This window comes from Chanos chanos, chromosome 8, assembly GCF_902362185.1.
Source record: "Chanos chanos chromosome 8, fChaCha1.1, whole genome shotgun sequence".
In the NCBI taxonomy this organism is placed as follows: Eukaryota; Metazoa; Chordata; class Actinopteri; order Gonorynchiformes; family Chanidae; genus Chanos; species Chanos chanos.
In genome coordinates this window covers 33463007-33489068 of record NC_044502.1, presented here as the reverse complement: position 1 = coordinate 33489068, position 26062 = coordinate 33463007, and the positions used below count along the sequence as shown (strand labels likewise).

At 39.4% G+C, this 26062-nt stretch overlaps 2 protein-coding genes across 2 annotated transcripts in view; both read left to right on the top strand.

Annotated features, from left to right (window-relative positions):
• Window positions 1–5884: 5884 nt before the first annotated feature.
• Window positions 5885–8911, top strand: eomesb (eomesodermin homolog b). Its single transcript, XM_030782239.1, has 6 exons — window positions 5885–6585; window positions 6848–7002; window positions 7202–7323; window positions 7696–7854; window positions 7987–8048; window positions 8152–8911. The coding sequence occupies exons 1-6, from the start codon at window positions 5885–5887 to the stop codon at window positions 8909–8911; spliced, it is 1959 nt and encodes a 652-aa protein (XP_030638099.1).
• A 10175-nt stretch (window positions 8912–19086) lies between these two features.
• LOC115818153 (sodium bicarbonate cotransporter 3) overlaps window positions 19087–26062 on the top strand; it is a 39741-nt gene continuing 32765 nt past the window's right edge. The window contains exon 1 of the mRNA XM_030781447.1: window positions 19087–19158. Within this exon, the coding sequence (XP_030637307.1) occupies window positions 19114–19158 (45 nt within the window). The 5' untranslated portion in view covers window positions 19087–19113. The remainder of the gene's footprint in view (window positions 19159–26062) is intronic.

The following is a 26062-nucleotide window of genomic DNA, read 5'->3' as shown; positions in this document are numbered from 1 at the left end:
ACACACACACACACACACACACACACACACACACACACAAACACTATCACATATAGTCACACAGAGAGTTTGAGCAAAATTGTTCAGTTATGATTTGAGTACTATGACGGTTCCAACTGGACATTCCTCATTCTTCTCTCTGTTCTGCACATCATTTCTCACCATTTATTATTAGTATCTTGAGTAGTGCATGCAGCTCATGCAAATGAAATACAGAAAATCTAATACGTGTAAAGGTCAGTCTCTGGTCATGTTCCTTTATGTCTACATGCCTCATGTGTACATAGATTTTTACCACTTTTTACAACCTCCTTAAAGCCTCTCAGATTGCCATTAAAAAATATGTGCCAAAACTACTCGTTTTCATTTCTGGAAAACTGACTAAACGCACAAAAACTGAAAGTGTGTGGGATGGTGCAGAGATTTGACTTTCTTTTTTGAGTAAACTCTCTCTTAGGTCTGAATAAGTCTCTGTTAAAGGGAAGATCTTTCACAGTGGCTGACAGCTTAACTGCACAAACACAGACTCCTGAAGCTCTATAAGGCAAAGGAAATATGATGGTGCTTTAAAAGGGCAAAAGGAAGTTTCAGTTTTTTGTATCCGTCAAGTCACTTGTCATAAGAGTGAGTGGATGAATCTGAAGATTTTGTGAAACGTCTCAGCGGTGAAAGTAAATCATAAATCCAACAACAGGTCCATATACAAGAGACTGAGGCTCAATTTCACCCGTACATAATCAGAATAGTTTAATTAAAGGCAAAAGCTCAATAAATCGAGGTTTGATACAATTTCATTAGGACATCACCAAGGCAGTCGTGTTATTCTTGCTTAATTTCTGAAGAAACTTTGAGATGGCATACAGTATGTAAGCAATACATGATCACATGAATACAACAGACTGTACACTATGCTATATATTTGTTGGATTATCTCTTCAACCCTAGAAACCCATCACTTTGCAATACCATTTCACAGGCCTGAGGCATGAACACAGTATTGAATTCAACCATATCCATTTCCAACCTCATATCATTCAGTGTGGACATTTGAAGTAGTTTTAAAGCAGTGGTGTAGATAAAAGAGTTTAGAGTCTGCCAAAGTTTTAAAGACTAATGAAATTATTACGTTCTCATGGGCTATCTCTCATCTCAACTGGCAATGAAATGACTAACAGTGGCAACTGTACCCCTACTGCTACCTGTCCAAGGTCCTAGTGCTGACACTGTGAAATTTAACCATCACATCAAAGTGAAGGCATCCAGTCCCATTGACAGAGCTGTTTTATGGCCTGAACATATTGATGAAATGCTTGGATATTTGCAAAATTTTCCTTAAAAATGAATCTCAACTTTAAACAGTTAACAGTCAATCAGTTGCTTTGGTGTTTGTCAATCAGTTACTGACAACATTTGACTGGCAAAATTCTTATTAATGCAAATAGTAAAAAATAAATAAAATACATTTTTGAAAAGGCTAAACAGAAAGGCATGCAGAGAGGCAAGTGATAAGCATGTGGAACAATTGCACTGACTAGAACTACAGATCACATCATCAAGAATACACTGCAGCAACACAACAGGTATTTATTATTTTAAATTAGAAAAGCCCATGTACACATCATACCCAGCTGTGTATCCATTATAGAAAGGGAGAAATGGAAAAGTGCAGTTAGGGTAAGGTTTAATGTAGGCTACTATTAAAATCAAGTGCAGTGGTAATGTGCTTGATCCTTCATTCATTATATACTGTAAATATGATTATTCAATGATAAGGAATGTTTTGCTATTTTATTGGGCTTTTTGGGAGAAAAGACACTAGTAGGTGTATATATGGAAAGGTAAGTGCTCTTTGTGTAGTGCTCTGCATAACAATAAACAGAAGGGTCTTAAACAAGCACCGATGTTCAAAATGGCATGGTCATCTACAAACAAACAAATACAACTACTACTACTACTACTACTACTAATAATAATAATAATAATAAAACTTAACTGTGGTGAGCTGATGCAATCAACTGAGCTAACTGTATGTGATAAACAATGGTTTCTGTTGTTTATTGTTCATTGTGCTCACCTAGTGTTGAGAGAAGGAGATACTTTTCAGTCCTAATGAGAAATCTAAATAATGTGCAATAAACTTTGCTGTGGTCTGTGATATTGTCTGTATACCACTTCACTTGCACAGCTTCTAAGACTTGGGAAAACATACTGTGGGCATTTAGTAATGGGTTAAACCCAAAATATTAATGCTGAAAGGCCTAACTGTTAGCGAGACTACCCAGCTGGATGCTTCCCATCAGTTCTCTTTCCATGTGGTCTTGGGTGCTGAGATGCACTAATGAGACAAGGTTATTAATCCTGGCAGTGGGGGATGTAAATTCACTTTGGCGAGCAAAAGGCTAATATGGGCAGCTTTGGCCCATGTAACCTTTCATGTGCTCTGTTGATTATCTGCTCTGACAACAATATGGTAAGACTTCCCTTCTCCTGTCGTGCTGTCCCTGGCCTCTGGCCATCCAAGGTCACTATAAACACAGGTTGTATATGGTTGGATAAGAATAAGGCTTCTCAGCCTGTTGGCCCACTTTTGCTAATTTCAGTAATGCTTGTTTGATTCATATCTAGTTTCTCCTCCAAAGTGGGTCAAGTACACTCTAGTTCCCGTTATTTTTCAGTTGACCTTTTCACATTTATGATGATTCTAGGGGATATTAATAGCAGCTAAAGACATGCTACTTGTTGCTTAACGTAACTTTGCGAGCAACAAAGTTAACACACAATCTCAAACGATAATAACACGGAACCATCTATTCATCATATTGTAGTAAAAAAGCAAATACCATTTAATATATAGGAAACTCTAGTGATTTCGGGTGTTTATTTGTCTGTTGTCGCTCCATGCTTAGACAATATGCATTCTTCTAACAACGCGCAGCATCGGCCGCGACTACCTTGCTAGTTAGTCCCAGGTGCACCTCTGAAATGCGGGCGAGAGAATGGATGAGGTCTTTTTTACAGATTTGGCCACCCCGGAGGCGAAGCTTTGTCACATTACTTCAGTGTGAACAAGAGACGTGACAAATCGACGAACAGCATCCCGCCTGGGCTGGAAGCTTCTCCCTGGTCAACAGCTCTCTAACGACCGTCGTGTGTTGTCAAAGTTTACCAGTGTTTATTCACACTACAGACAAAGAGCTTGAATAATTAATTAGACGAGTGACTAGTCAATTTCCTCCTCCAAGTACGAGCCATAAGGTAAACTGTAGGCTAAACGTGTCAGTGATCAGAAGACGAATAGTCCCCGTTTTGCAGGGAACTGTGTAATAGTATGAAAACTGTAGTGCACTTATACTCATTTTCCTCCTGAGACAATAGGGAAAGTGTCGCCATAAGGCTGTAGTGAACAATCATCACATTTGTTCAGCGAATCACAAGGAATAATCTTTTGCGCGTTTAGGAGTTATGAGAATGACAGCCGTTCTTTGTTCTTGGATAGTGTCACCGACAAGAGATGTTTCTAATATAGTGTCTAATGCAGTGTCACCAACTATTCGAGCACAAGGCTAATTGAACTGGCACTTGACAAGCACACATTTGCACACTATAACCGTCACAAGAGAGCGCTCGAGATAACACTAAGCTACGCAGCCACTTTTGCTCATCCTTCCGTCCAAAACGAAAACTAGAACAAGACGTCTGCTGGCAATCACTGCCTTGTGACACACAGGAGTGGAGCAGTTTTAAGAGTGCAACTTCAGTGACATGTATACAACAATAACATAATTGATTTCTTGACTATTTTACCACGGCCTTTATTTTTACGTAGTCCAGCACCTCTCTAAATGGAGATACAACAGGTAAGTTAGCAAGAACTGATCTCTCTGCAGCAAAAATATAGCATATCACACTGAAATTGGGGCGTGGGATGGGATAAGCATGAGGGATGGAAATTGTTCAGCTACCAAAAGAGCCAAAGTTGTTTGTGCGTAATTTTTGGAGTAATTCTTAAACTCACGATAAAAGGGAGTATTGGCAGGACATTCCTTTAAAATGAAGCAAAAAGCACATAGCAAGATATAATCGCAGGATGAAGTTTAGAGATAAGATTTTTTTTTCCTGATTTGCCTTTCAGGTACGAACGTTTTTGGCCACGTTTAACTGTTAAGTAATATCCTTTTAACTTCGTCTACGAGTGGTGTCCAGGAATTTACCGCGATAAACACACGGACATTAGCCTACTATGTTTTACAAAGCCTCTTTCACACAGGCCTGCACGCATACAATGCAAAAGCACGCGTGTGTGTTTTAATGAACATGGCTTCAATCACATCTATTTAAAGATCTAGTGAACTTACAGATCTTCCCGTCGGAGCAAATTATATGTTAAACACGGACCTTGCCATATCATATTTTCCTGTTTTAATACGTTTGATAACAGATCATATCCGCCCAGAGGCATACTTTTGTTTAACGCATTGTAGGCATGTAGCCTAAAATAAAACCGAGAAAAGCGGTAATGTTTTTTTCTTCAGAAAATGCACGCTTGAAGATATTAAAAGTTGGACTGAATCATTCCGAAACAAACTCATTTGGAATCCTCGTTCCTCTATTCTAATTTATGGGTTTTTTTTCTTTTTTTTTTTTCTTTTTTTTTTAACCGAGAGAACAACTTTGAAGAGTGACTAAAAGAATCAAAACGCAAAACGAAACGAATTTTACTTCATGTCGATGATTTACATCACAAGAAATATATAGGCTCACTATACAAATACTGCGACCACTAATAAAAACAACAATAATAAGAACAAAAAGAAATGGGAGAGGACGAATTTGTTAATCTGGAGAGAATATTATTTTGTTTGTAGTCTATAAAACATGGAAAACAGGCTATCCTTTATGAATGAAATAAACTAATTAGACATATTTACATATCCCTATATTTACATTTTAGAATTATTACACTGTAAAGACTGTAAACATTAGGAATGTCTATTTTAAAAGTTTCTCATTTAAAACGTTTCGACATACAGTAGCCTATCTTGATAATGAACAATCCCGGAAAAGACACTTTACCTTGTTGGACCCATGACCAAAATGACCCAGAAACATCTCGTTAAAACAATTTGCTAGTAGACCTAACCACAACACTTCTGATGAAAGATGAGATAACTTGTTAATGCACTAGATATGACATACTGAAATCTAAGCTTGTCCTTAAGACGTCTGGCAACTATCCCCAGTCTTAAAGAAAGCCAAACGATCCAAATACTAGCGGGTCATCGGTCACATAAATATTTGACAACAATAGGCAAAAACTTCTCGTGCACAAGTGAAGTGAAAAAATGCAGCAATTAGAAGTGTGATATCGGATGCATATGTAGGCCAAGCTCTTGTGAAATTAGACACTTTGTGGTCTGATAATATTAGGTGAGCTTCTCTTAGAACGTGCATCGTGACAGATATCTTTTCCGATTCTTAACAGGTGGCCATGTTAGTGTAATGTGAGTGTAATGAATTACAGTTCTGACTGATAGACCTACCTTACGAATAATTTTTGTCACTTTTACCCTACATAATCCAAGTGAATTCATGCATTCTAATTGCGAGTCCATAAAGCAGGGGTATTTTGTATCGTTACTGAGAAGCCCCGCCCACACTGCTCGATGCAAAAGGAATAAGGCTGTGGTATAAAAGTACCAGTAAATACTGTCTTACCAGCATACGATTTTGAGGTTTGATGAGAATCTGGAGGTCTGGTTAACTACCTGTTCACCGACAAAGAGAGCAACCGAACGTTCACGCGGAAACTGTAGAAGAATACATTGGTGACCTTTCATTTAAAACAATCCGTACACCTGTCGTTTTATTTCTTTGCTCCACAGTAATGTTACTTGGAGAAGGTACAGCACTTAACACAGCCATTCACTTGCCGAAGACGTTTTATAACTCTTTCTCCCTGGAGAGTAAAAGGTGCAGCACCAGTTCGACGCAGCTTGGCGTTCAGGTAGACTGTGCGGAGCCTGAACAAGAGAACGGACCGCGTAACTCACTGACAAGCGGTGTTAATATTATGCCAGGTGAAGGAGAGAGTGATACCCTGTCCTTGCCTAGTGCTATGGAGGGAAGGAAAAGTTCGCCTTCCACCTGCGAAGAAGATCTGTCCAACAACGACCGGTGCGGTACAGATGCCTCAAATCGATGTTTTATTTCACCATCCTCTCAACCGTCGCAAGATATTGCGAGTCCGTGCTCACTCTTTCCTTACGCAGGCCAACCTGGAACTGTCTATGCTGGATCAGATGGGTCGAGATACTCTGCCTCGCTCCACTACGGTTCCGTCCTGCCATCGTCGGGATTTCCCTCATCAGTCTGCGCAGGACGCAATCACTTTGGTTCGAGTTATCAGTTCGGACATGGCTCGGGTTGCATATATCCTTCGTACGCAGGGGCAGGTTCTGGTCTCGACCCTATGACCCTACGTGCTGCAGGAACTGGAATGAGAGCTCAAGTCTACCTCTGCAATCGGCCACTATGGCTCAAGTTCCACCGACATCAGACAGAGATGATAATTACGAAACAGGGAAGGTAAGTCAGAGGGAGGTTTGATGATAGGCTATATATAACGCAAAGACTCTTCATAGAAATTGACAGTTATTAAATCAATCAGTAGGCATGACGTTTTGTTGAGTATGGGCTATTTAATAACTGCCTGGACACCATACTGATCGCGAAACTACAATAAGCTACAGCAAAAAAAAAAAAGTGGGATTTTTTCTGAGTAAGATTTCGAAATATTCCTACTTTTTGATGTATGTTAGTATTTTATTGCCTTTCTTTTTGTTATCAGGCGCATGTTTCCCTTCCTCAGTTTTAATATTACCGGACTGAGCCTCAGTGCGCACTATAACGTATTCGTGGAGATAGTTTTGGCCGATCCAAACCACTGGAGATTTCAAGGAGGAAAATGGGTGACTTGTGGAAAAGCAGATAATAATATGCAAGGTAAGAGAGTCGTGTTGTTATTATTATTGTTATTGTTGTTATTATTATTATGATTATTATTGTATTATTATTATTGACGTTGTTGTTGTTGTATGTACAGTCTTCTCTACTTGAAAATAAATTGCTTATATAAAAATGTAAGTTAAAATTAAAAAAAAACTAACTACCGTTTTCCAAATAAATATTTTTTATGGTTCAGGTAATAAGATATATGTCCACCCCGAATCTCCGAACACGGGCGCGCATTGGATGAGACAAGAGATTTCCTTTGGCAAGCTGAAACTCACAAATAACAAAGGAGCCAATAATAATAACACACAGGTAAAAAAAAAAAAAATAAAGATAAATTTTAGAGATAATTATAAATAAGAACAATAAAGTGGTGGACTATCTTAAACAGTAATCCAGAAAAACATTTGAAATGTTCGCTGACTGACCTTATGTAAAATAAATTACATTTCTAGATAGATGAGAGCGCCAATATCCTTTTCAAAGAGAAAATAACGCAATATGAACTTTGACTCTATACGTATCTATCGAGAAAAAAAGAACTCGAGTTATAACTTGTAATTTACATAAATCGCATATCACATTTATTTTTTGTTAAACGAAAATATAGGTTTATTTGACAAACAGAAAGCTTGCAATCATAAAATCTTCAAAATGTATCTATTGTTTTCCCCTCGCACCCAGATGATTGTCCTTCAATCTCTACACAAGTACCAACCCAGACTACACATTGTCGAGGTAACTGAGGATGGTGTGGAGGAAATGAGCAGGGATTCCAAGAGTCAGATCTTTACCTTTCCCGAGAACCAGTTCATCGCCGTCACAGCATATCAGAACACTGATGTAAATACTTCTCACTGATTTTTTTTTCATAGTTGTGACAATGTCTTTCCTTACCTACAAAAATGTTTTATTTATTTGCGTAAACCATTTCATTAATTGTTTTTTGATTTCTGATTTCTGTTTTCTTGATAGATCACACAACTTAAAATTGACCACAATCCCTTTGCCAAAGGTTTCAGGGATAACTATGATTCGTGAGTATCTTACACATTCCATATCTCTACTCCTGATAAAGAAAACCACAACTGATGCATTAATACGTTTTCTTTGTGTACTCATTGACTGTGGAATTTGTAGGATGTATACGGCCCCAGAAGCAGAAAGACTGACTCCTTCACCCACAGACTCGCCTCGCTCACACCAGATTGTGCCAGGAGCACGTTATGCCATGCAGCCTTTCCTTCAGGATCAATTTGTCAATAACCTGCCCCAAAGTCGTTTTTATAACGGCGAGCGTACTGTACCTCAAACAAATGGCCTGCTGTCCCCACAGCCGGAAGATGCTGCCAACACGCAGAGGTGGTTTGTAACTCCAATGCAACAAGCAGGCACGAATAAATTAGATCTGACTACATACGACGGCGAATACTCTAGCAGCCTTCTGCCATATAGTTTAAAGTCATTGCCTCTCCAGAGCCCTCACTCTCTCGGCTACTACTCTGACTCTGCGTTTGCCTCTATGACAACGGGATGGGGGTCCAGAAGTGCTTATCAAAGAAAAATTGCCGCTAGTCTACCATGGTCCCCAAGACCAAGTCCCACTGATTTCTTAGATGATCACATTTCTGACAAGGACAAGACCAGGGAGGAAGGGGCTGCTGGTTCGGCCTCATCTTGGATGGAGACCCCACCTCCTCTAAAACCACTGGACTCAATGGACGCTAATGTTTATTCTGTTGTATGCAAGAGAAGGCGGATTTCACCCAACAACTCCAGCACAGAGAATTCTCCCACAATTAAGTGTGAGGACTTGAATACATCTGACTACAGCAAAGACATCTCGTCCTCTTCTTCCACAAAAAGTATGGGCTACTATGCCTTTTACACTAGCACTTAGAGTTTTTTTTTACACTGAATGGAAACATAAGCAGTTCTTCTCTCCTCTGTCCATTGAATTACCTCTTGGTTTCTAAGCTATGTCTGGTTATGTCTGTGACTTTTGGAAGCCAAAGCTTTTGATGCCCTGTAAGTTGTTCAATAATAATTCCCTAGTGTGGCCAGTAATTTTGTAAATATATTATGAGCATGCTCTAAACTTTAAATTTCTTTTCTATTTTTTACAAATTGAAATTTTATTTATTGGAGACTCTTTCATGTATGATGAATTCAACCCAGTGAAATGGAGATATACCCAAAATAAGTTACAGTGTTAAATATTTGGTAATTAAAAATCCTCACTTGTATTTGAATGAGTGTTGTTGTTGTTGACAGTGTTGTTGTCGCTGTTGCTGCAATCGCTGTTAGGCTATTGTTGTTGTTGTTTCAACCTAGTAGTAATAACTGGATTAGAAAGAGATTGTTGGGATGTGCGACATTTTTCCCTGTATAATTGTGACCTCCACAAGAACTCGTCTACATCCGAATATCTGAATTTTACCGAATTATAAGAACTGTGTCTGCTGGAGCAGCCACAAATGGCTACAATGCTGTCCTTTTCTTACAAACTGTAAGCAGTTACCACACGTCTTCGGCTGCTCGTCCAAAGAAGTGCAGTGCCGAACCGAACACATACACGTTACTGTAAACATTAAGCAATCAGTCCAAAACATTACATGACCTTAACAATTTGCAATCCTGATGATGAATGACTCGCGGTCTCTGATGAACTGCAGCGACGGAGTGTGAGTCATCCCGGCATGCTTTCGATTACACCTCCGCAAACTATATTCACTTCACATTTCATACAATTCGATGGCTTCCAAGAAATCACACGACCTTGGACGGATTCGGGTTGGCATATGAAGGTGGTGGGAAAAAGGAGTTCAGCGCCAAAGGAAACATCTGCGTCGAAATGAAGCGCTGAAAATGATTAAAGGCACCTTTTCAGTTACAAGTACGCTACAGTAGTCTGTTAAGGGCTCAGCTGCGGCAAACCAAGCTCAAAACCATCGTCAATAATTTTAGATAACTGAGAGGAGACATTCAAAAATATAAGTTGTTCCTCTTCAGTGCATAAAAAGCAAACAGTCAAAATTCTGCCCCAGACGAGTGACCAACAGCAGTGTCAAATGTTTATTTGTATGTATGTATTACAAGAGGGAATTTCTTAATAACATTTTCATAATCATTTCTTAATAACATAACGCAAATAAGATTTTGCATATCTAAAGGACAAATCCTATTGTACTACTGATGTAATTAGAATATTAAAATGACAAAGAAAGAAAGAAAGAAGGAAGGAATGCCCACAGGCTGTAGGGTCATATCCTGTCACAGACAGCAGGTTTTAAGACAGTGCTCCCTCATCCAGTGCCCACATGGGGGCGATGAAAGACCATGCCAATGGCCCTTATCCAAAACATCCTTAAAGTCTATAATTAGATTGGTAATGTTTATTGACCCTCATACACTTGCATTAAAACCGTATTAAAATAAGGAGCGAAGCAAGAGCACACGCAAAGCAATCCGTCAACCATACAACGTTGAACACCAGTGCTTTTAACTTTTACCTCTCATAATATTGGATTACATATATCCCCAAAATGATAGACCTTACAAATCTACTATAGCCTATGTAACACTTGAACTTATACTTTTAGAATGCAGTGGGTTTTTTTTAAAAAACAAAAAAACAAAACAAGATTACGGAGATATCTCATTTTTCAAAGCGGAGTCGTATCATATCTGGAGTAGGCCTATTTGTAAAGTAGAGGAATATAATTTTTGAAAGTGTTATAGTTATACCGAAACTTAAGTAATGATTTTATGTCAATCTGTTAATGGTGCCCAGTCAGTTCTGAGCGGAGAATACGTCTCCCAAACATCTTGACGAAACAGGTGCTCAGTAGCGAGTCGCGAACCACTCAGCCCTGCGAACCTGCTAGCTCGTACTAGAGACCCCGTCAGCTCTGTCGTTTTTCTGGTGTTAAACATACCTACGCTGAGACAACACAAAGCGTGTGGATATGTTTTTGCTGAACATTCATTAAGAATGTTTACCTTTTGTCTTTATAAAGCTGTACTAGATGTTTAATAGTACCATCATTCCGTCTGCTGTCCGTGAAGCTTTCAGAGCCATATACTGCAAAAACCCGGTGCTGCTGATTGCAGTTATGGGCCCCGTACTCTATTATAACAGACAGAAATTTTACATCAAAGAAGAAAAGGATAAGGTACGAGGAAAGCAATAGCAATTACAAAACTCGACCAGCCCCCCCCCCCCCCCCCCCCCCCCCCGTCACGATGGCCCCTCATTCTTAGCACAGACATCAGATTAGTCCTTAGTAATTTTCAACTTTTCACCATGAGCACCCTTTGACCTATCTATTAGTTGCTTAACCCTGTAGGCCTACCAAAGCAAAGAGATATTACTTATTCTTTGTTCCAATAATTGATGTTTGTTAGTTGTCGCCATTTACTTGACATAATACCTCTGTTTCTTCAGTGTGGTACATGTTCTGTTGCTCATATCATTACCATTATCTACATTTACCTCATGCTAGCAAGCTGCTTGTTTAGTTTATAGCTTGCTTTTATTTGTGTTTTTTTTTTTATTCATTTGCATGTTCACTGATTCAAGCATACAATGATTTTCTTTTTCCTTTTTTTCAGAGGAAAAAAAAAACAGGATTTACTCTGTGTTCCCATCATATAATAAAGATCAGTTCTTTTCACACATCCTCTCCCGAATCTGGATTAACGCTCTTATTAATTGTGTCACTTCAGAGCTTCAACTCCTTAAACTGTTTTCTTCAACAGTGTTTCCCAATCTTGCTCTTGGAGGCCTACAGCTGTGCACATTTTGGGCCTCTCACAGTGTTTCATGCCTGCCTGATAATTAGCTGATAACTTGAATTAGATATTTTAGGAAGAGATCTTCAGTATTAAATGCTGTTACCCTCCAGGAGCATGACTGGGATTACCACTGGTAGTGGCAACAACATAAGGACATACTCACAAAAATATTATTAGCGTAAAATACTAGTTATGACAAAGGATTTAACATTTTGAACCAAGATAACTATTAAGGATGTTACCTACTACAGCAAAGCTCATCTCATCAGATCTGTGCTTCTGTCAGGCAGTAGAAGAAAAAATGAATCCATGTAAAATGCACATTTATTTTCAAACATGTAATACAAAAAGTCCACATACTAAATATGTTCATATTAGCATATTAGCTAGCTTACTATTATGCCAAGCAGACAGAAACCGAATGAAAGAAGGAAACTGCTGAATCATTTGCAGAGCTTTGCATTCATCTAAAAGTTTTGAATGAACTGGATGACTAATTTTAAATGCATGAAAAGACAAACTACTAATGAGCGTAATGGGGGCGGTATCTTGCATTGCGATCTACCAGCAAAAAAAAAAAAAAAAAGACAGTCCCCAGACCAATGAGCCATAGATAAGGAACTGGAAAACACCCCAGCCAAAGAATACAGAAAACATCAACCCACTTCCAGGTCAGAATGTTGGCCTATGACGTCCGAATTAAGATTAGAGATTCCCATGCCTCTGTGCAGAGTCATAGACTTAAACCCCATTTCTTACAACACATTTTATGTTCAATGATGAAACCTCTAAATAAATTCCATAAGAGTGGAGAGTAGGTTTGCAGTTGAGTCCTGCTCTTGTTCGAAGTGCCACCAGAAAAATGAAAAAAAAATAAAAATAAAGGGAAGAAAAAAAAAAAAAAACACCTGACTTGGTATGACACTAGAGTGCTCAGCAGGGTATAGTGGGCTATATTCTGAGGTTGTGACCTTTCGCTACTAGGCAACACACAGAGGCATGTCCTCAACACCAAAACTTTCAGTGGTTGAGAAAAGTAAGACGGCAAGTTCTTTAATTAGATATAACCTAGATTTCAACCAGCTTCACAGCTACAGCAACAGTAGAACCAATATGTCAGTGATTCAATGACAAGTTTTAAAAAAATGCTAAAATTCTGTGGTTTTAGACTGTGTGAAGACACAGTTTGAGTAGTAAAGTGTTCTAATGTAGCAGCAAACTGTGGGTTCTGCCATCAAAGATTTGTGAATAGGAGAGCATGAATATAACAAATCTCTTAAGTGGCATGGAAGTGAAAGACAATATCTTTCTGATCAGCAATGGCAGCCAACCAGGTTGGAAAAGTAGCTTGCTCCTCACAGTGAATGTGTCTACTCTGACTTTGGAAGTGACTGACAGAACTAAGAGTACCAGCTGAATAGGTTTCAACAGGACTTGAACACAGGACCTTGAGTATTCTAAACTAAGAAGCGTACTCCTAGAGCACACTCATTCAATGGGCTGTCAACTGGCCAAATCTGGCTCAAGAATAACCTCCAGTGGCCCAGCAGCAATGCTGTCAAATTCAAAAGTTATCTCCAGCCAAGTAATTTGATTGGACAAAAGGCATCCCATGAGTGATAATACTCACAGCACTATAGTACTGAGACATTTTACCATGTATATCATTCTGCTTTACAGAACCACTAGCATCTTGCCAGCCACAAAAAGTCATGTAAATATGCAAATGCGAATAGGCTGCCAAAGCTCTCTGGCCAATGAACTGGTGTTGAAATATGATCCATCTGAATTTGTGATTGAATAGCCCTACTCTAGACCAACAAGTCAAGCACTGGCAGAAACAAAGTGAAAGTTCTGTGATCTTTGTCGGCACAAACTGCATTTTGGACTTTGGGTCTAGCAGGACATAGACATCACAAGTTTTTGTTGAGGGAGCAGGTTCTGAACCTGGCACCTCTTGCACCCATGGTACAAATCATACCTACAGACGAACAAGCTTCAGGTTGCTGCTGTCACAACCTGCACCGCCATTTTGGACTTTTAGTTGGATATGTCTTTGTGCTCCCGTTCTGTGTCTGTCTCCGCCCCTCACCTGTACCTGTTTGTCTCATTATTAACCTTGTTTAGTTTCAACCAATCCTGTGTTGCCCTGTTCAGTTCTCCTTCTATTTAAGTCCTAGTGTTTGCCTTGTACTTTGTCTATCGTTGTTTGTGTTTTTGCACACTGTTATGCTGCACCTTTTTGTTATCAGCTTTTGCTATTAGTTTGCACATGTATTTTGATCTTCAGTTCAAGTAAAGTCTTCCTTTTTTTTCACTTCAATCATCGTGTCTTTGCACTTGGGTCCTGCACCACACCACCAGCCGTGACAGCTGCATGTAATGCTAAGCTCATTTTCACTGGCTGTAAATAAAACCACAATGTGTTAGAGTGTTACAGTGCATTTACAGTACAAATACAAATAGATCGAAGAACTGCAACTGCTCCCTGTGTGCAGTTTCATGAACTCCTACATTTAACCCATCAGGAAATGTCACTATATTTCCTGGTAAACTGAGATTAAAATAGAAGTCCCTGATTCTTTCCCTGTCCTGTGTGAGCTCACCTACAGTGAAATCATTCTGAACTGCAGGGGATGTGGGCATTATGTCCTACCCACCCTAAGTGATGGGCCTTGAGACAGGCTTTCAGATGGTAATTATGCTAATGAGAGTGCTCTCGCAGGGTATCATTGATGATAAATGTTTCGGACTAGTTTCAGTACGTGACCTTTCAAAGCCTCAAGAAAGACTTTTTCAAAGATCTAATGGGACAAAAAGTAACAAAATTTATGGACCTGCTCCAGTTAATTTCCAAAGTTTGGTTAAATCACTTCACCAGCACAAGCAAAAAGACATAGACAAATTAAAGTGTGGGCTTTCTAATTCTAAGGACATGTTTACACACGAAGAGTTCATGCCAATGCCCATATCCCCAAATCTTTTTGGTCTGTCTCTTCATATAAATTACCATTAAGACCAGATAACCCTGAAAAGCTCAGTCATTAATGGTGTTTTGTCATTTGGAATGAAAAAATGGCAAAAATCTGGGAAGTTCAGAGAAATTCATTTGGACTAATTAAACATTGCCTGCCATCTGATTTTCTGTGGGCTGAAGCTGCGAACGCAAACACAATTTCAAAACCATTTAACTTAGGCTCTGTGGAACCTGCCAAGAATGTGTTTTGTGTCTACTGCAATTTGTCTTAATCTTACTACCTTCCACAATAGCATTTATAGCCCTGTCAACATTAAATGTATTAGACCATTTGAACTTAAACAACCCACAGCTTCACACACACATGATACCCATCTGTTTGTTAAAAGATCTGAACATCTCTATTCCTGTTCTCAATGCTCTGATACATAAAACTGAAAAACTTTCAAATGACAGAGTTGAGTTTATACCTTCAGTTCTTTTCTTTAATGATGAGGAAACATTTCATTCAACAATAAATCAGCCTTGCGCAAACACTAGTGATATATTTAAATATCTTGGTATAACTGTTACCCCTGATATGAACAAATTTATTCCAGCAAGCCTGTCATATCCAAAGTTACTAAAGAACTAGATTTTACTCCCTTCTTCACTGCTGGACAGATAAATATTGTCTTTTAATTGTTTCTAATGTTTCTATATCGACACACTTGCCCTGGCTGCTAGTGTTTCTCTCTACTTCAAATAACATTCATTTCTTTCATCTGGAACAACAAACTTCCAAGGCTTCGACTCTCATTACTATTTCTATCATAGTTATAGCTGGGCATCTTTATCTATTACAGTATTATTGGTAGGCCTCATATGATGAATTCTCTTTTTTAGTCCTCATCTGCACTGCACTTACCATATTGAAACACTTACAACAAAAGGCCTGAGTCTTAACATGTTTATGCTCTGATGGTGGTAAGAGGCTTAAGAGGAACACTGCTGTGCATTTCTTAGAAATATTGATGTTGTTTGGCAGAGGGCAGAGAATGCCAGTGGCGAAGGTCCAGTGTCCACTCTCATTTTCCGTTTGTTCAGTGTAAAGCAAATTTTACTCTTGGAAAACATGACTGGGAAATAAAAGTATGGTCATGAAAAGGTGTAATGGAAGATAAACACAAAAATGATCATATCCTATGAATCATGTCCTAGGAGGAGAGTCTGGTGGTCCTACGGCTGACTTCTTTTTTTTCCTTCTTCTTCTTCTTCTTCTTTTTTTGCTTTGTTTTGCTGCTACCCTGTTTTTATTGTCACTGTGCAAAATAATTAATTGCTTTATCTGTCTTTTACCATATGGGCCATTTTACTTGGCTGAATAACCAATCCATGATCAGTTAAATGGTCTCCACTGATTCTGAGAGAGTGCTACAGAGCTGAGATTTGAGAACAAGACATTTGATTGTGAATGGGAGGCATGCATGTGTAAAAGTTCATGATATTTAAATTGTTATACGGCAACTGGATAATGCAAATTTACATTATACCAGAGAAATTCAGTCCAAAAATTCAAGACATCCATATACAACGTAAAACTCATAAGGGAACTCTTCTTTTCCACTGTATCTGGGAATTAGACAAAGAACAGAAATTCCAGAAATAAGTGATAAGATTCATTTCCAAAATCACTTCAAAACCATCTACTGCTTCATCGCAAATGTTGTGTCCTTAGTTTATGTTTTGAGTCTCTGTCCACGAGAATGGTTGACCTCTGTTTATTGCATGCAAAGTATTTGATTGTCATGTTTCGGAGGATTATGTCATGTTCATTCATTTGCCACAGGCTCCAGGAATTGTCATATTGCGTAGTTACTGAAAACATATAAAATCAATCCTAATGATTTTTTAATAAGATTTGGAAACATTTGATAAAATACTGTGATATATTTCCAATGTGTCCAAGCAGGTGCAAATAGCGTGATACCCATTTTCTGATTTAAGTTTCAGGTTTACAAGTTGTAGATGCTTTTTTGTTCTCTCTGTCCTCTAGCACCACCGTCAGGCTAAATATCAAATATCAATGCTGTTTCTCATTTAATTTGAGAGGAAATTTTGCAACTTCTGACGGGTGAGGTCTGCTCTGCTTTTCTGTTGCCTAAATGACACAGAGACAGAAAAAAAACTTCAGTCTTACTTCCTGCCGCAAGACAGTTTAGACAGAACATATTGGTCGCTGGATTCTGTGAATACAGACAGTGTATGGAGACACCTACATGGTAACAACAGCATCAGGGTCAGATTTGAAATAAACACCCAAGTTTTCAGTTCCTAATTTTTCTGTCACCTGATGTTTATGTTTGTCATTTTCTGAGAAATAAGGAGGACCACTGATCCATCAAACCATTACTGTCTCCTTAGCGGCAAACGTGTCCAAGAATGTAGACATATTTGCTGTGCTGCTACACCTGGGCACTCAGTTAAGCTTCAGATTCACATGCTGTACAGATTTACATGCTGTACAGATTTACATGCTGTACAGATGCTGCTTTGCACTGTCCACCCTTTAGCAGCATCAGGACAAATTTCGAAACCATATCATAGTACTTGATAAACATGTTGTGTAATGTCTTGCAGACGTTGTCAGTAAACTAATAGAAAGGTTCATGTTTTCTTCACCTTAATAACACAGATGCAGGCAATATAAACACGGCCCATCTCTGTATCATATTGCCTTACATACCTGAAACTTAGACGAACGTATTTCTCACTAGACTGGCAGTGTATTGGGACACTTACCCTTTAGCGCCATCATCAGGGACAGGTTCTAAATGAACAGATCTCTAAATTTCTTTGTTCTTTTCTTGTCACCTGATGTTCATGTCTGACGTTTGCTCCCAAGCATACAAGTAGAATATTAAATCTATCAGACATATTACAATAACTTAATGGTAACAATGCCCAAAATATAGTTATGCCAATCTTCACAAAGAATGATCTTATTTTCACTATATTCCATATATGTCTTTTCATGAATGGTTAAAAGTCTAATAATAACAATGATGTGCTCTTCTGTTATCTGCTGACCAAACTTGCACTAAATATCTTAAATGGAATATTTGATTTTGATATGAGATACATGCACAGTAGTGTACTTTAATGGCACTAAAAGAGCCTGCAGCTGAGGCAGTTTCAGGTTGGTATTGCTTTTGTTCTTCCTGCTAATGGATTTTCAGTACTCTCATCAGGCCGTGCAACAAGGCAACGGCAACAAGGTAAGCAGAATTATTGTCAGGCGCTTTCTGGGGAAGAATACATGTGGAACAGGAGCTAACAGTTGGATGAGGACAGCCACTGACTCACAGCGGAGTGACATGGAGTTAGTTTGGCTCTTACTATCCAGTTTATTGTTGGTGTTATACCCTTTAAGGGGTATGTCTAAGAAAACACGGCTTCTGGAAAAACTAAAAGATATTTTAAATTGATCATTCTGACTCACATTTAAATGATTAAAACAGCGTTTGTGATATAAATAAAAATGAAAGCCATTCACATTTTTTTATTGCAAAATTTACATGAATCTTTTGTTAAGGTGCCAAATCTCCAGTCTTTGGATATTTTTCTTTTCTTCCAGGCAAAGCCAACCCCATTGCAGAAACGTTAAAGAAATAGATTCATTTAAATGAGAGAATCCCAAGTTACTTACAGCTTGCAGACCATTTATCAAAAAGTCTCCTGTCTCATCACTCAGACAATGTACTGGATTTGGTAATATAATGTCCTCATTTAAGTGATGCATAAATGAGTCAAGTGTCGAAAATATTTTGACAGCAGTACGGCTGAATGAATAATTAACACGGATGATTAACGTAAGGATGACATTACTACCTCAGTGTGACTGCAGTTTAATAGTCACATAAGACTCCTATTTCCTCTTAGTTTCAACTCCATGACTTTCAGATGTAACCAAGAACTCTTATCCATATCTTATATAGTAGTAGCACATGTTGCAGAAATGCGTTTTACCGAGGCTTCTGAACAAGTTGCACCGTGGGATTACCCTTTTGCTTTTGCAACGCCTCTTTAGTCGCGAGCTCCTCCTTAGGGGGCGAATAGCCACGCCCTTCTGCCACTCGCAAATATTATTGGTTCAAATTCGTCGGCCGCAGGCGAGGACACGGAGCATTCAACCTCTCAATCATAAAGAGGAGGGGTTTACTGAGCGCTAATATATGTAAAAATGCCAGTTTGTACTATCAGCGGCTGAGATACGGAAAAGGGGCAATTCGAAATACCGTATTTAAATTCAGTCAGAGGCGACGAGTTGAGGTGTAAAGACTGATCAAATGGAGGAAGAGGGTACAGAGCAAATGAGACCGCTCCTTACGACAGTGAGTATAAAGTTAGTTGTTTGTAAAATTAGCCTTAAATTACTGAAAGTTTAGGTTTCAACCGACTCAATAATTCGACATACAGCACATTTTCTTTTTGTAAAAACAGAGGTAGAAATGGGGGTGGGGGTTATTGAGGTTTAGTCGATTGATTTAGTATGTGGTACGATACATATCAATTTTAAAGTACTGTGGATGATAAGTAAAGGCAGTTTCGGTGGCCGTTAAAAAAGAAATTGTGTAACTGCACGCATTGTGTGTTTTTCTTTATTGTTGTGGGGGAGACCATGTGTGTGCCAGGAAGTATCGTTGCTAGCTTGCTACGTCACTCTAACGGTGACTCGGACTGCGCGTAGTGGTAGCCCACGGTAGACACCCCATCGTTGCTAACAAAATTTTCGCATGTGGTATGCTTAAGACAACGTTATGTTTCCTCTGCAACGTGGTCGCCAGATATGTGCAGTGCTAGCCAGTTTCTTCGGCACCATCAGCGCTTGATAGCCAAACAGTAGTCCCCGTGAGCCCTTTGAAAGCCAGAATCACCTTCCTGGCCTTTTCATATTCTTCGCTTAGCGTCGAAAAGAAAAAATGTGACGCGATGTTTTCGCTCCTTCTTTCTATTTTAGTATGTTCGACCTTACTTTGCTCCAACTAACGCTAGTACATGTACCTGACAGTATATGTTAAACCATTTTACTGAGTAAAACTTTCAGCCTTTAATCTTTTATTTGAGACATTTCAAGTAGACTATATCTGTCACCACTGAGCTTGAATGGAGGTATTCGAGACTGTTTCCTTTTTTGGTGTTATCGTGTCCCTTATTTTCTTTCCTTATAACTATCACGTTAATTTTTCACACTCTTTTCATCCACCCACGTTCTCAAAATGTGATGTGGGCCAGAATTGCCTATAACCTAAGAATAGAGTAACTTAATGGAACACACTGCTAAAATGAAAGAGCTGAAACAGGTTCTGAAATGCCCTAAGGTAGGTATTTCCCTGCTCAGTTATGCAGGTCAGTTGAAAATCTTTGCATATCTTCATTGAAGGTATCATTTTGTACATAGAGTTCTATTATGGCACAGGTGGTGTAAGCAGCTTCTTAAAGTTCCTTAGTAAAGTCAGTTTGGCTAATGTCATGACAGCTTTGGAAAGCGGATGAGGCTGTTATTAATTTTTTATTATCCTACGATAATGATTTTATTACATTTACCATTTTAATAGTTTTCTTTTGCGTAACAATGACGTAATCTTCCTTACTAACTTGTCAAGCCCGTTCCATTGGTCTCTTTGGTCTTTGTCCCTCTCTGTAGTTTCAGGCTTGTTACACCCTCTGTGTATATAGATGCTTTACGTTACACTGGGCTACAAGTACTGCTGACAGTTTGATCTGTAGACAAATGTGGTGGAAGCAAAGAAGAAAGTAATTTCTGTAACACAAGAAATAACAGACAGGTGAGTCATTTGTAGTTGTCTTTACAATGTAAAATTTGAAGAGCATGCAGCCAAAGACTTTGATGGGCATTCGTTCAAAGTTTTGAGCTCAGTCACATGAGCTTCACAGATCAGTCACATTAAGACAAACAGCACGCACTGTCAAGGAAGCCTTTTATGAGTTAGGTTAGGTAGTTGTATTCCTAATGGGTGTTCATTTTTGCACACATTGTTTTTGTGTGATGCGGCACCATGAAGGAATGTGTGGTTGTAATGAGCCTAACTTTGGGGTATTGAAGGCTAGAATAAAAATATTTTGCAGATTTGTCTAATCCTTTGGCTTGACCTGGTGGATAAAGTGTGCTTTTAATTAATCACTTTTAATTAATCAACGCAGGATTTTGCTGTGGGCCTTTAAAGATTACCCTACATGCAATTTTGAAGTCAGTTTGTTTACCACTGAGAAACTGCCCTTAGTGTAAACTTGATTTTCAAATGTCTGGTGTCAGCTTTAGCAGAAACCCTGCTTTCTGGCAAATTTTGAATGAAGTGATTTGCTGATGCCTGTGCTAACCTTTGTCTGGAGCTTTTCAAAAAGTGGTTATCAGGTTTGGTTTCTGTGTGGGTGGTTGATTTGAGAAAACGGTGGGCTGATCAAGATAGTCTCCTCATATTTGCTTAGGAAACACTGTAGAGCAAAAAAGTTAATGAAATATGGCAAAAATAAACTTTGTAGTCTTGGCACTCACCTCACGAATGGGTCACGGTTTCAGAAGCCACAGGTTAATATTCTGATGTAAACTTTGTTGCTAAGGTAAAACAAAGTGTAGTCATGGAGCTTTGTTAAAAAGGGTTGACATTAAACAACAAAAGGGCAAAGACAGGAGTGGGAATCCACGCCCTCTTGTAGATTGTTTTAAATGTTTCTCCAGTGATTTTATTGAATGCTGGACTGAGTTAATGAAGTGGACGCTCAAGCAGTTACTTATATTGCCAGTTTCTTTAAGAGTTTGAGGATATAGGCCAAGTGCTCTTAAGATCAGAACAAACATTTTTTTTATTCTATAGTTTGATAAGGTTATTGCGTTCATTCATTCATAAATCATCTGCATTGTCTTAACTGGTTAACTTCACTGATGTTACCATGCGAAGCTGACAGCATCCAAATATAAAAAAAAAACTGGTTAGTGCCTGTGTGAGTTCATCATTGTTTGTGTTTATTGGTAATGGCCTTTTAGGATGTAATCTCATAGGTCACATATGATTTGCAATGAACAAGTCGTTAAATCACTTTTGAGTGACTGCTCAAATGTTATGTCCTTTGCTTTTCCCATACATAGTTGTACATCCTGAACTGAGTATGTGTTTGTGAAAGTCTCTAGGGTTAGACTCCTTGATCTCTGTGCACTGTGATGCCTTTTTATGTTTGGTTGCCAGACACTGCCTCTTACTCCTCCTCCTCCGCCTTGTGGTTACTGTAGCAACCTGTGAGCAGCAGCTGGAGATCAAGATTTCATGTTCCTGAGTAAACCAGCACATCCCATTTAGAGCTTGGTTCTTCATGTACAACTGACAATTTGTTTGTGTTTGCCAGTTGGTTTGACAGGATAAATTGCATTCATATTTCATGTGTCACCTTTCAGTTACATTCACTGCTTTTCAGCATCATGTCATGTTTTGGCACACAGTGTGGCCTGCCTTAAAGAGAGGCTGAAAGTTCTTTGTTTTTAATGAATTTATTTATTTATTTTTAACAGTGTCACATTCTGAGACTTCAACAAAAGTTTTTAGGGAGACGTTTGATGATGCACATTAATTTTCACTGACTTGTGTGAAAAAAAACACTCTAGTTTTTCCTTCTCTTTGAAGAATGGTTTCATAAACTGTAATGACTTTGTTTTTTCCTCTGTGCCCTTATTAGGTCACCACATATTTAAGGTCTTAAGGGCTAAAATGGAAAGATAGATATGAATTTCAAAAATGCTACAAAACTCCCATGAAAGGAAATGTCAGTCTCCATCCCCTGGGCTTACCGTGCAGTTGACTCGACTATCTCATCTCTCTACCCGCTCCTATCTTCTTTTTCACGCGTATAAATAGTATTGCTATAATCTGTCTCCTCACAGTCTTTACACTGTAGTTTGGCTGTAATACCTGTCCGTACTTAAAAGAGGACGTGTCCAAGAAAAGCGGAAGGGCTGTTATCTGTGTTTGTCTTCAGGTACCGAAAGCACAAAATCTTTCATTTAAATTACGATGGTTTTCCTAAGCTGTGGTGAGAGCATATGCACATTGTGAAGACTCAGAACGACAACACCTCAACAAAGTGTCCCGATCTGATATAAAGATGACCCAGATGATAGAAAGCCCATATCAGGACATGATCTTGCCAGACCAGTTCATTGCTGAAGCAGGCTTGTCGGTTGACATGCTAACACTGGCTTTCACCGCAAGTTCTCCAAATGAACTGACCTTTTCCCACAGAGCCGTACCACTGTGTGAACACCTGTAGACCCAGTCACTCAGACATACTTTACTTTGATTGACGCAATCTTTGATTGGATCTACTCTCCAATGCACTGAAATACGATTTCCCGCTGCTCCGACTCTTACACTGGGGACATTGAGATTTTTTGCGTCAGTGAATGTGCACTTTTCATGCACACCCAGTAGTTTAGGTGGAAGATTAGACAGCAGGATGTTGGTCATTGTTTCCCGTCGGGTGCATCAGCAGGTCTCTGGGCTGATGGGACTGAGCAGACAATGCCAGCGCTAAAACAAGCGCGGTCGCAACCATGAGCTCAGCAGGATTGGAGTGGACTTGCTGTAGCATCCCTGCACAGAGGCATCCACTGCCTGGACCTACATTAACTCACAGCCATGCGTGACTGCTCCACTTCTCTTTGTCTTTCAGAGAACGGAAGGAGACAAAGTTTGTCCATAGAACTGAACGGAACAGAATTGAACAGTGCAAATGGGAATGGCTGGACCTTCTGTAGGAGGTCAACTCAGGGTTTGCCCTCAGGGCCTAGGTCATACTTTTCTGAGACCTCTTGATGTTTCACTGCATGGCCTCAGAAGGCAAAACCAGAGACGGATTGTGTTCCAACTCCTAAGACTGAAATGAAAGCTTGGTCAGATGGGACGTATTGATCCTTCTGCTGTGCAGTAAAGGCTGATTTGGAGCTGGATGAAGGGTAATGAGGATCCTCATTAGTGAAGATTAGATCTCTTCTCTGCAGTATCAACTGCCACCCAGTGAGAGGAGGTGGGCGTCGTGTGGGGGGCATTCCGACTCTTATCGTATCTCAGACCTGGCCTTTAGACTTTCCTTTTCATGCTTTCGTGAGCCTGCGACATTTTACTGTCCTCTTTTTGATGCGCCCTGCCATGTGATGTAGCAGTGGTCACTTTCAGTTCCCATGTTGTGTTTAATCAGGCAAATGTCACTTGCCGGCTTCCCGTTTCTGAGGCCATACTAACCGGCTGATCGGGTGGAGAGTGGAAGGGACAGTCATTGGAGAAAAGGCTATAAACGTGCATGAACCAGCACATGCCTCCAAATGACGGCACCTGCTTAATTAACACGTTATACATAATGTAAGCCAAATTACCCTACGCCCTGTGGAAATAACTCCATCTTCCCCTACAAATAAAATGATTTTTAGTCCTGACTGAAGAAGATGGGGAGAAGTGCTTTGCCAGGAGCTTTAGGTTGTGTATATCCATGTAAGAAGATGAGATATACATATCATTTGAATATTTTAAAATGACTGTTTCTTGAAAACTCTGTGGATGGATAGATATGAAACTTGCTATCTTTTCCATCTACAAATGGATATACCTCTACTCTGATTCACGTTGTGTAGCAGAAGACTGAGGGTAAAGCTAACGCTTGGCACGTATTTGCTGATATGATGCAGATAATAATGAGGCCTTATGTTATGATATGTGGCCATATGATCTGCAACACTGTTTGAGTGAAGTTAGGCCTTTTTTTCGTTGTGCATTGTAAAGGTCAACAAAATTTATCACGCCAGGCAAGAGTAGCAAGTAGCATTGGTCATTTATTGCTTATATGCTTTCTATAACTCTACAGTCACATACGCAGGCATATTTAGTAAACAAAGAAACGCCTTGCATCTTTTGGATACGCTTTTCTGCTTAAGTATGAGAAGTTGATAGAAGTTGTTAGATTTCTGCTGATCAGAGAGCAGCTCTTCTCTACAGGTCTTAACCTTAAATGCTGTAAGAGATATGGCCAAACTGATCTCATATCTGCGCAAAGAGCAGTTTCTACAAAGTCAGCTGTCCAAGTAATACCAAGACTTGTCGTTTGCCTGTGGCTTTAAGACTTGTTGTATGAATGGGTGAGTAGGGCATGATGTGTTTCACGTGCTCTCTCCAAACGTATAAGGCCTCTGTTCTTGACCATGCTGTAGAGGCGTAAGTCTTTGCATATGAAAACAAGAATGACGGAATGATTTTCTGGGACTGTTTAGCTGAAGGGGGAGGGTGAATATAGATGTTAGCGTATGACTGGTTTTAGTTGTTCCACCATGTGATGGCTTGATGTGATGGTAACATTTTGCCAGCTCATTGTTTTCAGAGGCATAAAAGCATTATTTGTGGTAAGATTTCTCTATGTTGATGTAAATTTTAGCATTTTGTTTCAGTCCCAGCTGTGCTACGCTTGCCTCTGGTGGGTGGACAAGGGTCACAGTCCCTCTATGTTGACAATAGTCTCATGGCTTATATATTGCACTCTTCCAAGTAGGAGAGGTCATGTGTAATTGAGCACTTGAAGTCGAGGAGAATGTGGGAGAAAATTAGAAAATGGGAATTTAACTGCAGAATTCTTGGAGACATGCCAGCATTTAATCCTGTACCCAGTTAAAAGGGTATTTTAGGCACTGGATCACAGGGACTGTATTAGTAAGAACTCTATAGCCTGTATGTCTTCTCTAGCAGGCTTACCTAGTCATGGTTTTCATGTTCAACAGTTTGAAAAAAAATAAAATAAAGCAATCTATTGCCAAAACTTGGTTCTAGGATCTCTCTGTATTTGTCTCACTCATGTCATTTCGCCTGAGGATGCATTGTTATTTGTGCTATTGTATAGACTCTCGAACCATGTTCTCACAAATCATAGCAACCGTTCGTTTAGGCACACTCAACACGCCAAAGAACAGCACACTTAGGCACTCTCCCAGGGAGAGCAGAGCTGCAGAGAGCTCGAACAGACGGACGCGTCGGAGAACGGAAAGTTCTTGTGATTCGCAGCTGTCATGGAGAAGAATGAAAGCAATCATGTGTCTCCTGCGGTAGGTCTGTTTATGTGATGTAGGAGGCAAAAGACTGGGATTGATTGTGAGTAGAAGAGATAGACGGAGGGTGTTTAGAGTGATGGAAAGAGGTAGCATGATGACAGAGAAAGGCATGATTGACTAAACATGAAAGGACATACTGC

What these genes read in the sequence shown, in the direction of transcription:
- eomesb (XM_030782239.1), top strand. Translation starts at nt 5,885, where the DNA reads ATGTTACTTGGAGAAGGTACAGCACTTAACACAGCCATTCACTTGCCG. An exon ending in ATAATTACGAAACAGGGAAG is followed by an intron (nt 6,586 to 6,847) that starts GTAAGTCAGAGG and finishes TTTTGTTATCAG; the next exon opens with GCGCATGTTTCCCTTCCTCA. An exon ending in CAGCATATCAGAACACTGAT is followed by an intron (nt 7,855 to 7,986) that starts GTAAATACTTCT and finishes TTTTCTTGATAG; the next exon opens with ATCACACAACTTAAAATTGA.